This window comes from Esox lucius, chromosome 12 (genome assembly GCF_011004845.1).
Source record: "Esox lucius isolate fEsoLuc1 chromosome 12, fEsoLuc1.pri, whole genome shotgun sequence".
In the NCBI taxonomy this organism is placed as follows: Eukaryota; Metazoa; Chordata; class Actinopteri; order Esociformes; family Esocidae; genus Esox; species Esox lucius.
The window spans coordinates 10,475,449-10,491,530 of NC_047580.1; the positions used below are offsets into that span (position 1 = coordinate 10,475,449).

Genomic DNA, 16,082 nt, shown 5'->3' on the forward strand with positions numbered 1-16,082 from the left:
TCTTATGGGATTCACATTCAACTGTAGGTCATAACAGAATGGCACAATCACAAAACAAAACATGGCAACAAAGAAATAAATTAACTGACCCCTTTTCAAAAATCTGCATACCTTTAGTTTTTAATACGGTGCATTGCCCCCTTTAGCATCAATGAGAGTGTGCAGTCTTTAGTAATAGTTGTCTATGAGGCCCCAAATTCTTGCAGGTGGTATAGCTGCCCATTCTTCTTGGCAAAATGCCTCCAGATCATGCAAATTCTTTGGTTGTCTTGCGTGAACCTCATGTTTGAGATCTCGCCAGAGTGGCTCTTTTCTGCTGGACGTGCTGGAAAGTCCAACAGAGTCCCATGCACAGCTTTTGTGCAATGCAAATAGTCTGCTAGTATTATCTGATAACATGCATTCATCTTGCCATACATTTTCACCAGATTCCCTGTGCCTTTAGAGCTCACACACCCCCAACACATCAATGAGCCACCACCATGCTTCACAGTGAGGATGGTATTCTGTTCATTATATGTCTTGTTGACCCCTCTCCAAAAATCTTGTTTATGGTTCACCATAAAGCTCTATTTTTGTAACGAGGCCATCCCTCCCGACGTGGTATTCGGCGTGCGTCATCTCCGGCCTTCTAGCCACGCCGCTCCTCCTCCCACGGCACCTGGTGTCCATTCCCTTATTAGGTTGGCTATATTAGTTCCTGTTTTTCTGGGCGTCTTTGTGAGGTATTGTTCTATGTTTGGTGTTGTCCTGGAGAGAAATGTGCATGCTTGTTTTGTGCTTGTGCGCTTTGTTGATTTGCATGCCATTACAGTAAGAATTTTACTAAACTACGTTTACCGGCTCCCTGCGTTTGGCTCCTTTATTTTCACACACCACGACGACACCACTGTTATAGTTTTGGTCTTGTCACTCCAAATTACAGTGTGCCAGAAGCTGTGAGGCATGTCAAGGTGTTGTCGGGCATATTGTAACCAGGCTTTTTTGTGGCATTGGCGCAGTAAAGGCATCTTTCTGACAACTCGAACATGCATCTCATTTTTGTTCAAGTATCATCGTATTGTGCTCCTTGAAACCACCGCACCGTCTTTTATCAGAGCAGCCTGTATTTATCCTGAGCTTATCTGTGGGTTTTTCTTTGTATCCCGAACAATTCTTTTGGCAGTTTTGGCTGAAATTTTTCTTGGTCTACCTGACCTTGGCTTGGTATCAAGAGATCCCAGAATGTTTCACTTATTAATAAGTGATTCAACAGTACTGACTGGCATATCTTTTTATATCCTTTTCCATCTTTATGAAGTTCCATTACCTTGTTACACAGGTCATTTGACAGTTATTTTCTGCTCCCCATGGCCCAGTATCTAGCCTGCTCAGTGCATCCACGTGAGAGCTAACAAACTCATTGACTGTTTATAGACAGACACTATTTGCAATTTAAAAAGTCACAGGTGTGGGAAATTCACCTCTAATTGTCATTTTCACCTGTATGTGTCATCTTGTGTGTCTGTAACAAGGCCAAACATTCAAGTAAATACACTTTGGATCAGGGCCATTTGGGTGATTCCTGTTATCATTATGATTTATTAAGGATCCAAACAACTATGTTATAATAAATGGCTTCATATGATCTCTATCCTTAAATAAAAAATAAAACAATTGCATGATCAGTCATATTTTCTAAATCCATGCCAAAATGTCACCATTTCTGTCAGGGTATGCAAACGTATAAGCACAACTGTTCCTGTCCTCCCTGTGACTTTTCCTTTAACATTATTAGATGCACAATGGCCCAATCCGACTCACAGGTTACACAAGCAAGGGTGATATTAATATTGACAAATAAATCATGCATAGACAGCTCAGTGCTAATGAGTTCATAAAGGATGAAAGCTACTTATTTCTTATTACTTATTCCTCACATCTCTCAATACTTATTAGATATTTGGTAAGTCACCCATGACAGTCACCTCAGAGATATGGCCAAAACTTAGTCGGGAATTGTCCTTGAGGGAATATTGATTAAGGTGATCATTTTAGTGTAATCCGTGGTTGTCAGAAAGGGGCTGTCTTATGACCTAATTTGCTTCTGTCAAGCATTTAAGGTAACCTTTAAATACTGTCTCAGAGTTCTGTATTAGTGCTGGCTGAGAGAATGCAGCTGCCTTTTTTTTCAGGAGAAAAACAAGCACGAGGATTGACAGGGTTTGATAGATTAGTCATCATTGGGTCACATTCAAGAGCTCATTATCCGAATGTAAAAAAAACTAAATAAGATTGTTAACAAATACATTCATTGCGTTAATTCCGTTCTACCAGATGTGAGAGCGAGAGTTGACCTTTTGCGAGCAGTTTTTGTTCTTACCTGGAATATATGGGCCTTGTCGTGATCCTGACGTCATATCATAACAAGAAATGCTTGACGAGCAGCAGACAGGCTCGCTCCTCAGTCAACACCAGAGCTCCTCACAAACTGAACTAATTAAAATTTCACCTACTCAAACACTCCTAACACCAATAACCTTTCCTGCATTGGGTTGGGTTCCCTGAGCAGAGAGAGAAATGGTAGGAATTCCCTAATTGGCTGTTTCCTCAGGCTCATTACTTTGATATAACATCTTTAAGCTGGCTGAACAGAACACATTCACAGGGCTACATCTCAAGACAGCTCCACCCGAAAGACTCCTTCCCAGCTATGCCTCTCTCCTCCATTCTTCTCCCAATATCCCGAACTGCAGAACCAGCGGACAGAATTAGAAAAATATCGCCTGACAATGTCATTGCCTGAAAATACATCTCTACAAAGACAGCGAGGGTGGCTGTAATCCTCCTTAAGTGGACAGAACACAAAAGCTAAGCTCCTTTCTGGAGCAGGTTAAATGCCCGGGGATTGGGCTCGACTGTTAAAATGAAGTGTACTCTGGTGTTGTGGTGCATCTGTGGAGCAGAAGTGGAGGCAGTGGAAGCAGACAGCCAGAGGGTCTCGTAGGGACGGAGCTAAAGCTCCATTTCAGAACAGAGATTTCACATTATTCTTCGGGGCTCTTGGAGGGGTTTGTAACACGGATACGAACAAGCTTTCCTGTTTGGGAAACTGTAACGCTGTGAAGAGGCTAATTCTCAGAGATGTGTCAAAAGCACATTTAAACCCCACAGGGCCCACTGGAATTGAATGTAGTCATGTACCGTACGCATGCACTGTATGTTTGTATGTACAGTACGTGTGTATGTGTGCGTTTGTGTGCGCGGAGGCCATGTGTGTGTATGTGTGCGTTTGTGTGCGCGGGGGCCATGTGTGTGTATGTGTGCCTATCCGTCTATGTCTGTCTGTCAGTCAGTGCCTATGTCTGTCTGTCAGTCAGTGAGACAGCACGGCACGTTTCGGGGACCGATTCAACATAAAAACCAAAGAAATGCGCTTGTCACTTGTCACAGAGGAGGAGACAGAGGTCACACTCGGGGCATGGCCGTCTGTCACAGATGGAGACAACCAGCCTTTGGAGTGGTTTTTCGTTCTGAGCAACAGGCTTGAACACGCTGTGAGGACCAGACTGCCCCGATGGCTGCAGAATGGCTGCTGTGTGTTACGGAGTTGAGGTTAAATTATTGAATGACCACAGGATTCCTCGTTAGTCAGCCAAGACGGGTACGCCAGGGCCACAGGTCTGCCCTCGGAACTCAGAGCTGTTGGTGGGAAGTGCCTTCACCTGCCACCGGCCGAGTGTCTCTCCCCTCTGGACGTGACCAAGATATGTAGCTCTCTGTCCGCAGGGGGAAGCCGCCGAAATAAAGGGCAGCATGCGGCCCGGGTTGGAAAAGAAATGTGTAAGTAAGAGAAAGATACATTCAGGAGAAATCAGAGAGCGGTTGTGTTTTTTACCATGCACCGCCGTTTTCAGAGAAGTCACGTCTTACCACAGATACAGGAGATTCCAAAAGAGTTTCAACGCAAAAGTCTGCACTCTTTCGGGAAGGGGCGTTTGTTTTTTGGGAACGAAAGCTTGGCTGTTTGAACATTCACATTATTTTCCTTTTATCGTGATGCACCGAGCGCTCGCTATCTACGGTAAACACCCCCCTCCAGCCAAACTCGCCGCCCGGTTTGATTAATATGTCCTAGATAAAATAGCGACGATTTAATTCATCAGGCTCCTGCTAGTCCTGCACGGGCCGATGAGTCTGAGTGCCATAGGTCGCCACTGCATTAACAGCTTCAATTATTCATCCCCCCCACATCCCATTGACTCCCAAAATGCACTCCGGGGTGAAGGGGGGTGGGGGCGTTCCAGGAAACACCCTCGATATCAGTGTGTAGTTCTGATGGGCACAACCCCACTATCCCCACCCGGGGTGTTGTGGGCGGGAAGCGGGTGGGGGGGGGGGAGGGGGGGTGTCCATAAGGCTCCAATTATATTTATCACCTCCGGAGCAGGGAGGCGGAACGTCAACCGGCTCCTTCCGCTGTCACTTCCCTCCCAGCGCAGCTCAAGCCAGGAGAAACAGAACGCAGTTCCCATTCGGGGTACGCGTCAGCCCCATCCGCCCGCCCCTTATCCCATACTGCATGTCGCGTTAGCTCCTGGCGAGATGGAGGAAACGCTGCCGAAGCGCCCTGTTCCCATACTGCATGTCGCGTTAGCTCCTGGCGAGATGGAGGAAACGCTGCCGAAGCGCCCTGTTCCCATACGGAGAGCTCATCTTCACAGAACAGATTAAGCTGTTGGTCAAATGCTGATGGCAAGCCAGTGGAGTCCTTCCATACGCAAGTCCAACGAATAGAAATCTTCCGTGCTATATGTACGCTCCGCTTCCACTGTTAAATATGTGTGCATATTGGAGTGCAGGGTTATTTTTTTTGCAGCTCAAAGAAGTGATATGAAAACCCAGCCCTGGCAGCGCACTGCAATTAATTTAAGAGTGATGTTTGTGGGAGTATCTAGTTCTTAAACGCGTCTGCATGAGTCAGTTAATCAAAGGGAAAAGCCAAACTCGACTGCTCTGAACTGAATCCAAACATAAACATGCCAAGGATAATACAAAAAAGACTAATCTCTCCCAGCTCTGTAGGTAGGCCCCTGCACTGAAATGGGCTTTCTGTCACCTCCGGTAGCATCATAAGTGGCCCGAAAAACATAAATTCATTCAGGGACAGGTTTCCCGTCCACCAACTGAAAAGACAAGATGTACCTCTCTTGCTCTCCCATTACAGTAACCGGGGAACTCAGTACTGGAATGTGTGCTTTTTTCACTATTGCCTCCATGTTTCGGCTCCCTGTAAAGTGTTCTCTGTTGGGAACTTTGATTCTGAACGGATGTACGTTCTCTGTGGAAATTCACGTCTGTTATGGATGAACGGTGAATCACCGTATGCAGATGTTCCATCAGCCTTCAGGCGGATTCGTACATAGTCGAAGGAGTTGAGTACCGTTAAGAACCATCGCTTCAATGTGAATTGAAGTTGAGAGCATGTTGGTAGTGTGCTGGTTAAGCAGTCCGGTTTGTTCAAACTTATACGAAGCAAAACGCAAGCCAATCATAGATGTGTCCCCAAAGCACGTTTGTGCCATCTATGGGAAGCGTCAGTACAACAAGGTAAATCATCAGGGGGATTGCTCGCATGTTGTTTCCCAAATGATTTTCGATTTCCTTTTCATCTGTTGCAGCAGTCGCACTACCTCAAATATTCATGTTCAATTTATATGATAGGCTACATCCATTTAGCATTATCCAAGGTAGGCCAGGTCTAGTTTTTGTTTCTCTTAGCTTATAGCTAAAGGCAGGGTTTTAAAAAAAAAAAAATTGGGAAAGGGGAAGAACACAAGAGCATTTAGGTAGCTGAAAGAAGAACCCAAGAGGATGTGTTTAGCGAATAACTGAGTAAAGGTTTATTGGTTTCAAACCGTGACGTACAGTGTGTGGTGTAAATACTGTGTGGTACTGGCCTTGCTCTGCACTCTTGTGACTTTATGATCTAATTGAGTAGCACATGTCAATAGAATCAAGTTATTCCTTAAGCATTAAGGCCGATGAAAGCTGGAATCCACGCCATGCCTTAAATATGCTCCCAACTACCCTGCACCTTTTTTTACTCACTATCAAAGCCAAATTGGACTGATTCAAATGGCTGGTTGGACTGTGGGGTGGGGACCTGTAGCTAAATGAGCGATGCCATAGGACGTCAGGAGACTTGGCAGATGTGGATCCACTCTGGGAGTGTGAGGCTTGATTAGAATGGTTATTGTAATTTCACTGCTTCTGGTTTGGTCAGTGGTCGGTAAACGTTTGGTTTCCAATATGAGCAGGACAGATGTAATAGATCAAATAAATATATGTAATAAATATGACATATTATTATGTTGTAACCGTATGTGTAGATTATCAATGCTCTGTTAAAAAAATGCCTTGTAATTAAGTGGTCTTGTCTTATGTAATTAATGATTTCCCTCACTTTGATCTTTTCTTCTCATGAAAATTCTTTGATACTAGACAAACTTTGATTATTTAATCTTTGGTGTCAGATAAACTTTTAATAGGCTTGGTTCATTAAGGTGCAACATCTTTAATGGGTGACATGAGGTCTATAATACATACATTAAACATATGGAAATGACCCACCCCCCAAAAAACAAATGTGAGGGTGTTTGACTACCCAAACAAAGGGGAAATAGGAGAGGGAAAAATAGAAGAGATCAATACTAGCTGACCATCACTCTACTCTGCACTCTGGGTAATGGGCGACCATATTGCATTAGTCCAGTGGATGCTTCTCCTTGAAGTGGTGAAGCGAGAATGCCACTAATGCATCCGACATTTCACTCCCACCAAAGAAACGGGTCCAAAAAACATCAAGGCCCTACAGATAAATTCAAAGAACCGACTGTGGGTGGATCTCGGTTTGCAATTTTAGTTCTCAATATGTTGCTTGTTCAGTCGAATGTAGCGTGCGATACTGCAACTGGCAAACACTTTGATGTTATAAATATACAGGGTTGCCATTATGTAATCAATGCCCTTATTGAAAACACAATGCCCAGAGAGTGCGAGGCTTGAGTGGAAATCACTCCTGTTTGATTTGTGTGGGGATACGGAACACCATTCCTTGACAGCAGCTCCATTGTAATGGATGAATCAACAACAACAGCAATATCCTAGAATTTCGAACCCACTCGTCTGTCATGTTCTTACAGTCACAACAACAATATCAATGCAACGTTTTGTTGACTGCTGAGACAAATGCCAGTGACAGAAATACAGAACAAAGAAAACAATCTGCTAGCTCCAAACCCACCCATGTGCACTGAAGCATGTAATAAGCTGAGATGAAACCCACGCCAAAATAACCCACTGAAAATTGTCAGGATTTTTATTCCTAATTCCATCCCAGTGTTGTTCCAAAGGGATTCCACCAGCAGCCGTTCAGTCCAGCGCCACAACACCTTACTCATGTTTTAATGAGTGATTGGACGACACATGAAGACCGCACATAAAGACCGCACATAAAGACCGCATATAAAGACTTCACATAAAGACTTCACATAAAGACCTCACATAAGGATTTCACCTAAGGATTTCACATAAGGAATTCACAAAGACAGCGCATAAAAACTGTGCATAAAGATGGCGCTTAAATCCAACAAGACTATATTTTTATGTCAGCCGGACTCGCCAGCTGTATATAGTTAACGCTGCCTTTCAGGGGTTTGTATCTACTAGCATCTCTTCCAACAACCAAGGCTCGGGATCGCTTGACAGGAGGTGGAGGAGCATCAGATTACAAGAAATGGATCTGTAAAGGTCAAGGTGAGAATCAGGAAGTAACCCTTGGTTCCCTTGGCACAGCAATATTCCCGGGGGAGGAGTTATGCGCATGCTGAAACGTGGATCATGCAGTGTAATTTCCTGGGCCAGGCGATGAAAAATGGCATCCTTCCTTCAAGCGGAGCCTCTGACGCCGGGATGGAAAATGAAATTGACAGGAAATATATTTAACACAAGGACATACACAGATCTGGAAGTCACCCACAGACCTAGATGTCACTATGTTGTTGTTGTTGTCAAGCCCATTAATACTTCATAATTCATTACAAAAAAAAAAGAATTAGTCAGTGGAGTCACAGCATGGCATTTACAGCAAATTGCAAGTCTATATTAGTGAGCCCCAGGTGGACAAAACAACCTCTCCCTCCCGACCTCCCTCCCTCTCTCCCCCCCTTCCCTTCCCTCCCATCCTGTCAGGGTACTTCCTGTCATAAATTGGCAGTGTAATTATAACCTGCTGTGAGATAGAGGGTTGAATCTCACTTGTGACCATCATTACTTATTTGCCTGTATGTTCCCAGGGGAAAGAAAGCAACAAGAAGAACATCATCGCTTTAAAGCCATAGCTTGTCATTTTGATATAGGAAGGCCTTTACTTGCCAGTCAGATGAACACTTGGATAACGTTTTTATTTTACTGATGCATTTAGTTTGATGCAAGTTTCCAAATAAAGGTATTGCTTTGACTGGACATCTACAGAACATGGGAACAGCTTTAAGTCAGTGCCCTGATGCTATTCAGTACTGGCAAATTACTTGATGGATGCAGAAACATACTGTAAACATTTTATTCAGAAGTGAACTTGATTCTACGGAAGGAAATACAGCACTTCATTGCCTACTTCCCGTTAATTGTTAATGAAAGCTATAGAACTTATAGAACCTATAGAACTAACTAAAACCAAAATCAAACTGTAACATGGTGTCATGTCCAGTAACATTCCCACTCACCAGCCTCCTTGGAGATCTGTTGAAAGGCCTCCACGCCCTTTTCCCCGTAACTACCCTCCGAGGCCACGGTGGAGACATAGGTCCAGCCCAGTTCCCTGATGATGTCCACCATGGCCTGGGCCTGGAAGGAGTCTGGAGGGACCACCCGGGAGAAGAAGTCGTAGCGCCGGTCATCGCTCAGCTCCGGAGCCGTGGAGGCGTAGCTTATCTGGGGGATCTGATTGGAGAAAAGAGAGAGAATAGGTGCTGTGTACTCGTCTGCTGTTCAGTTGGGCATAACAACAGTGTTGAACCCCATTCATCCCATTCACATTTTAGCCGTTTAGCAGAAGCTCTCATCCAGAGCGGCTCACAGTTAATTCATTCCTGTTAAGGTGGCCAGGTGAAACATCCCCACATCACAAATCAGAGAACACGCCTCGGTGATTCCAGTTGTGGTTGATGGTGAGTGAAAGAGCTTCCACCAGACAGACAATGAAAAGCACTTTGAGACAGAGTAAAATAAAAAGCACTCTAGAAAAGCATCCCGTTATCATAAATATTGAGATAGTTGAGAGAGTTCCCGGGGTTACCAACGATTATCGCAGATGGATCTGTCCTCGAAAAAGTATCTGTTTACCCCATACTAACTTACAGGTTACATTTCCTGGTGACATGTAGCTAAATAAAGCAGTGTGTGAAAAGAGAGGCGAAAATCCCAGACACTGGTGTCTCCTCTGAGGCGGGGCTGTGTTGCCCGATCTCGCCATCAATTCTGAGCCACAGGAGGTACGCTATCCATTCATATTGGGACGATCGTAAGCCGCTGGACACCGGGGGGAAACAGGAGAATGGGGACAATGCCGCCGCGATGGGATTGCAGAGCCGCGCCTCGCTCAGCACCCAGGCCGCGAGTTATGGCTCCGACCCGCAAATCGAAGGCGGGTCAACTGCGCGATGCAGACAAATAGCGGAGGTCGTGTCCAAGGCAACTTAATACGCGTGGAACGGTCCAAGTGTGTACCCGAATAATGTGTTCTGGTTGTAATGCAATTACACAGATTCATTGGGGTGGGATACTGCTAGACGTTAGTAGCCGAACCACTTCAGCGCTACAGCCCGAATTGAGTGTTCTGGGTCAAATGGATGCAGAAGCAAAGTAATGGGAACAGAGAATGACAGCAATTTGCATTTAAACACACAGTTGCGTTCCCACGCATTCGCTTCTCTCACTTTCTGTGACTATCTCTGGCTCTATTTCTGTCTCTTTATCTTTCTGTCTTTTTCTGTCTGTCTCTCTAATTCTCACCTTCCTTGTCTTTCTCTCTCTCTCTCTCTCTCTCTCACTCTCTCACTCTCTCTGTGAAAGTATTTATTTGCAGTGTTTTAAAGGAGCAAAATGTTGCTGTTATAATGGAATGCAAAGGTTTTATATTGCCGGTCTGATAGATTGTCGAGTCACCGCCCGTCTTTTCATGAAAAGAGCTCAAAACATTTTTGAAAATATTTCTCACCTGAGCTTCTTTTGCTGCTAGAAACAACTTAGAAAGCAGAAAGAAGTTTATATGTTATTTCAGGAGCACAACCTTGACTATTTGCCCCATGTCTTTTGGCCTGCTGATAAAATTCTTTCACACAACTTATTCAGAGTCTAGGATTGTCTTCATCCTGCCATCGCAATCATTCACTTTTCCAGGGCATGCTTTTTAATTAGCACTTTGACCCCCTGCCAAATAAAAGGGCTAAACCTTGCATCAGTAAATGCAAGAGCATAAGAGCTTCCCACATTACTACTTTCACAATACTATGAAACGCATTTGGGTCTAAACGGTCGTGATTAGGATTTCACACCTGTGCAGTTCTCACTAGCAGCTAATGGACTAAAATGAAGCGAGAAGCAGTTCGTAATTTAAATCTACTGTGCGAAAGAGATGGTTTAAATTACAATCTTTTTTAGCATGATTACTTCCTGTTCTGAGTTGCATAGGTGAATTTTCTTCCGGATGTTTCTTGATATCCCGCTTCCTCAAGTCAACCAGATTTCAATTTGCTTCAGCGATTGGCTTTATAGAACATTCATTGATCAGATTGTTCCCGGCACTCTTTTCATTAGTTGGGTTTTAAATTAACTTGGCAACCCCAGTATTGCATCCTTACCCAATTTACCGTTAATTACCAGCAGAGCCAATACAAAACAGACAGCCTTCTCCAGGGGGAGACAGCCCCGATCCCAAGTGCTGCCGTCTCTTCAGTTTTATTTAACAGACCTGGAACCAGGTGTGTTGAATTCAGGCAATCATTGAACTGATCAATTAGCTGGGTCTGATTCGGTGCCCAGTTGGAACAGAACACTGAAGATCCAGCAGCACTCCCGGGAATGCTGTCCCTGACCCCCCCAACCACAGAACACTGAAGATCCAGCAGCACTCCAGGGAATGCTGTACCTTACCCCCCCAACCCCAGAACACTGAAGATCCAGCAGCACTCCAGGAATGCTGTCCCTGACCCCCCCTCTGGAGGTTGAGACTGTAACACACAACAATACATCCTCACACCTCTTCCCCGTTTCCATCAGCTCCACCCGACATAAGGCCCCCGAAGTGATTGTAGCCCAAGATAGCAGTCTAGACCATAACCTAAGCGCAATTAAAACCACACTAAATTCAACCATGAGAAATTGAATTCAGGCCCAGAAACGAGGTTGGAGGGTTGGGGGGAGATAAACAATGCCCCCTTTTCAGCATCACAATTACCCCAAGCCGATGTCTGGCGCCTGTCATTTGCGGTATGGATCAGAGTTAGGATTGCAGAGGGTAATCGCTCGGCTAGCTCTTAAATGTATCTGGGCTGACAGGATCGATTGGCGGAAAACACAAAAGTCTGTTACAGGGGACACACTTTTATTGATTCACCACCGCAAAGTGCCGCCTACCTCTTTGAATAAGTCGAGATCTGGAGTCTAAAAAGACGGAAGTGCGGGAGCTGAAGTGTGTGTGTGTGTGTGTTTTGGTTGAAAAAGAAAGGGAGAGCTGCAGAGAAAAAAAGGTAAATTGCTGAGAGAAAGCAAGGGAAAGTGAAAAAGAGAGGGAAAGCTGAGAGAAAAACAAGGGAAAGAGGAAAAGAGAGGGAGTGCTGAGACAAAAAGCTGCAACACCCAGGGCGAGATAGAGCCGGGTAGAGACAGAAAGAGGGAGAGAGACAGAAAGAGGGAGAGAGTGAGAGAGACAGCTGGGGCAGGTGGGAAAAAAGGGAGAGGCCATGGAAGAGAGGGAGAAAAAGAGGTCTAATCTTTTTACTGACATTAAATTAGATTTTTCGACTGGCGTGTTTATGAAGAAAGGTGAATAAGCGGGGTTACTGTGGAAAGGTTAGACACGTTTACTTCAAGAGGAATGCGGTGTGAAGTAAATTAGTGCGGCTTGCCCTTTCCACTGTTATTTCACATACTGTCGGCTACAAAGCAGCGAGGTGGACATTTCTAAAGACAGGTTAGTGGTTACAGTGCTCAAACGTTTGTAACGATTGAATATAAAGCAAAGCAAATTCATTTCGAGCAAGCAGAGGGATTTTGCTATTCAGGAAAGTTTTGGCACTTGACTTGTGTGTTGACTGTGTGGCTCTTGCTCATTCACTCTCATTGTGAAGGATGAGCGGTCGATTGAAAAAAAAAAACGCTTAGCAAAACACGGCTAGGATAAGCTACGGATGGTTCTGTGTCATAGTAATGGCAAGTGTCTAACTCTTTCTGGCCAGGGTCAATGTGCTGTCGTTTCCAGACAGACAAAGCCCCACAGACTGACTCAACAGATAACCAAGATAGTGTCCACCCCCGGGGCCTCTCAATCAATCCCCATCCTCTAGGCCAATGGTTCCCAAACGGGGGGGGGGGGGGGGTATTAGGACCCATGAGGGATCTTGGTCTATCCACAAGCGGTACTTGAGTAGACTCATGAGACCATAGGCTTACTGTTAAAATGCACATGAGGAGGTACCTCAGCGTACAGTGACCGAACGAGGATGAGACACACTGCTCTTTGCTCAACAGATAGAGGACTCCTGCTGTGTGAGGAATGATGCCAATATTTTGGTCTTAATGTACTACTGTCCAGTACATTACTTGCGAGTGCGGATCAAATGTATTAAGGCTGTCTCTCTTCCCAATAGACCGCACACAACCTCCACGCAACTTGCACGCAACCTGTACGCAACCTGTACGCAACCTGTATGCAATCTGCTGCTAGCTGTCTGTCGCCCGGGCAAATAGGTCTTAGGGTCAGTTAGACGTTAGTCCCAGTCTCGTCAAGCAGCATTGTTGTTGCCCAAAACAAAGACTATTGCCGTACAGACGTCTTGGAGTCCAGCAAAACAGAGTTCATCCCGGCATATGCTCACAATCAGAACCGTGAGTCCGGTTCAGATAGAGAGGTGGAACCACACACACACACAAAAACACAGTTTTTTTCATCTGAATATGTTCTCCCATAGTCTGAGACTAATGCTTGTGGTTGCAATGGGCTACAGGACCAATGTGGGAGTTGTCTCCCTTCCTACCAGCACACCTGTCCTCATAGACTTCCATGTCACTTGTCCATTCCAGGTTAACCTTGCCATCATATTTCATCCACGAGGTGCCCTTGAAAAGGTCCTGGAAGAACCCGGACACCATGATAGGCTAATTTCCTGACAATCTCACCACTAATATTTCTGGGTAACTTCCCAGAGTCTGCCTTTGATTCATTTCTCTCCACCTCTCTCTTTCCACTAATTTCCTCTTTTGACCTCACCCTTTCCCAGTCCTCCCCCACTCACAAGGCAGGTCTCTGATCAATTATTTGTGCAGTTTTCTCTCTCTCCTCCAACCCCACCCACTCAGCCACTACCCAGATGGTTATGCGTCTCCTCAGTCTTCGTCCTCTCTGCCCTACCACTCTCTCCTGTTCTGTCCCATCATCTCTCCCATCTGCTGCATTCTTCTCCCTTATGTCTTCTGATTCTGCCTGTTTGACCCAACTCTCCACACCCTCTCCATATCCCTGTGACTGTAACCAACACTTGACCCCACGGACGTGTAGAACCTCTTTCCTTTTCTTTCCTTTCCAAACAATTCCCCCGGTAATTTCTCTAAAAACAATCTCCTTGGCCCAACCAGTCAGGTTTCAAGACATGTTACTCAGCAGAAACACATGCTCTTCACACTACCAAAGATTACTCCGCATCTTCCTGCTGCACATGCATCGACTGTCTACCACACTGCATCTTGTCGGATCCCCTCCAGCCTTTTTGTCGTCCACCAGTTCAATCTCAACCTCGACACAAATGAGCTGCTCTTCCTCTACAGGAGGAACTGTCCACTCCAAGACCTCTCAGTCATGGTTGACATGGTGCCCCCATCCCAGAGTACAAAGAACCTTGGCTCGAACTTTGACAACACAAAGGCTGTTACTCACACCTGCGGCCAGGGCAGGCAATGAGAACTGACGCTTTCTTCCGTCAGACTATGACCAAACTCTACACCCATCCTCAAGCACTTCCCTTCGCCACCTCCGGCCTCTTGGCCGTCCCACCTTTGATGGAGTGCAGCCAATCCTGTCAATGTTTCAAACTACGACAACAGAGTCCCTGCCCGTTTTAGAATCTTCTCAAGTCTTTTCGTTACTAGTTGCTATTACTGGCTTATGTGGTTGTTTTATCTAGCTATGTTTTACCTTAAGAAAATGTCACTCACAGTAAGTTGCAAAGGATAAAAGTGTTAAATGACTAAAATATAAACTGTACATTTGAGATGAAGACCAATGATTGCTCAGAGGGAGTGCGCCTCAGTGGTAAAACTGTTGAGTTCTGTCACAATAACACTGGAGATAACAAAAAAAATTGGATTGCATCCAGTCCAGATTTATTTTGCTTTTCTGTGTCACAGACGTTTAATCAGAGGAAAAACTCAACAAAACTCCAAACTTCCTGTGACAGGAGCTGGCATTTTCTTCCTGAACACATTTAACTAGAGAGATGACATCAAGCCGGGTTCCATTGTAAGAAACTCAGGGTTTCTATTTATTGCATGATTAAATTCTAACTATATCTTGACATCATTCAGCCTTGCTGTACTGTTTGGCTGACAGTCTCCATGGCGAAGGCGGAACTGACAGCTGGTCCTCTGACAGAGCAAACTCTGACCTCATGCTGTCTGTGACCAAATGTCAGGGCACACATTTCACCAATACACAGAGGCAGCCAAACTATGGAAATGGACAAAGCATTAGAGTGGGATCACAATCATGTGTTTCAAATCTGTTTTATTATAAGCCACGAAACAACTAATTACAAACATACACAGAATGGGTGTTTACATTTTTAACATAATTGAAAACAAACAGGAAGACAGGACTTAAAAACAAGGCTAAATAAAAAACAAACCCTTCCACACATCCTCTTCCCAAAAGAATGGGCGAACCCATTCATAATCTAAATCAAAACCAAATTGAGATTTGAATCTGCTTTTTCTAATGCAAACATATTGCATCCATGTCGATTGTTTGATGTGAATTCAAGACAGCCAGCAAAATCCAAAGTGATTTCATGTAATATGCAAATTCCATGATGGTGACTCGTACCTCTACGGAGCAACAAACAGTATAGACAATTTACTGTCAAATATAATGTGAACCTACAAAGATATTGAGCAGTTTAACCACTTTATTTCAATCTTTTCTGATAAATCAAAAGGACAGCTCAAACCAAAGGGTACTTTAGTGAAGAGGGATTGTGTGGAGGGAGATGCGTATGGAGATTACAGAGCAATTTGTCAGCGGGGCTGAGGTAATGACTGTGGCCATACACGGAACCCTTGTCTGGGCTTGGGTAATCTCTCCAAACCAGAACTTGCTCCTGCCAAACAAAAGAGGGGAGCTTTCATTTTGATGGCTGGCCCTCGTTTTCTTCCTCCCTTTTGTGTCAGTCTGTCTTTCACTGTAGACACTGACATGTTCTCCTCTCTCCCGTTCGTGTCTTCCTCTTCTGTCAATATCACTACCCCTCTCTCTCTCCCCGTGGAGACAGTGAGTTCCCTCCGTCCCTCCCCCTTCAATTCCACCCTCCCTCCCTCTTCCCCATTCTCTCTCGGCATACAGACACTCCCACGCAGATGATCAGCAGACACTTCCTGCCCAGGGAGGTCCTGAGGCTGCCAGTTTTCCAGGCTGCCAGTTTCCCAGGCTGCCAGTTTTCCACAGCCAAGCCAATCTGCCTCTAGTCATTCGGACCTCAGCCAGCCAGCCACCCGGTTTCTCCCAGCTCCCTCGCTTCTTCCTTCCCGCCCGGCTCTCCCATGCCCACTCCCTC

General features: G+C 45.1%; 1 protein-coding gene across 1 annotated transcript in view; it reads right to left on the bottom strand.

Moving 5' to 3' along the window:
• The window catches only part of LOC105030112 (metabotropic glutamate receptor 7), an 87,685-nt gene that overhangs the window by 39,089 nt on the left and 32,514 nt on the right, over positions 1 to 16,082 (bottom strand). The window contains exon 2 of the mRNA XM_034296005.1: positions 8,766 to 8,982. Within this exon, the coding sequence (XP_034151896.1) occupies positions 8,766 to 8,982 (217 nt within the window). The remainder of the gene's footprint in view (positions 1 to 8,765; positions 8,983 to 16,082) is intronic.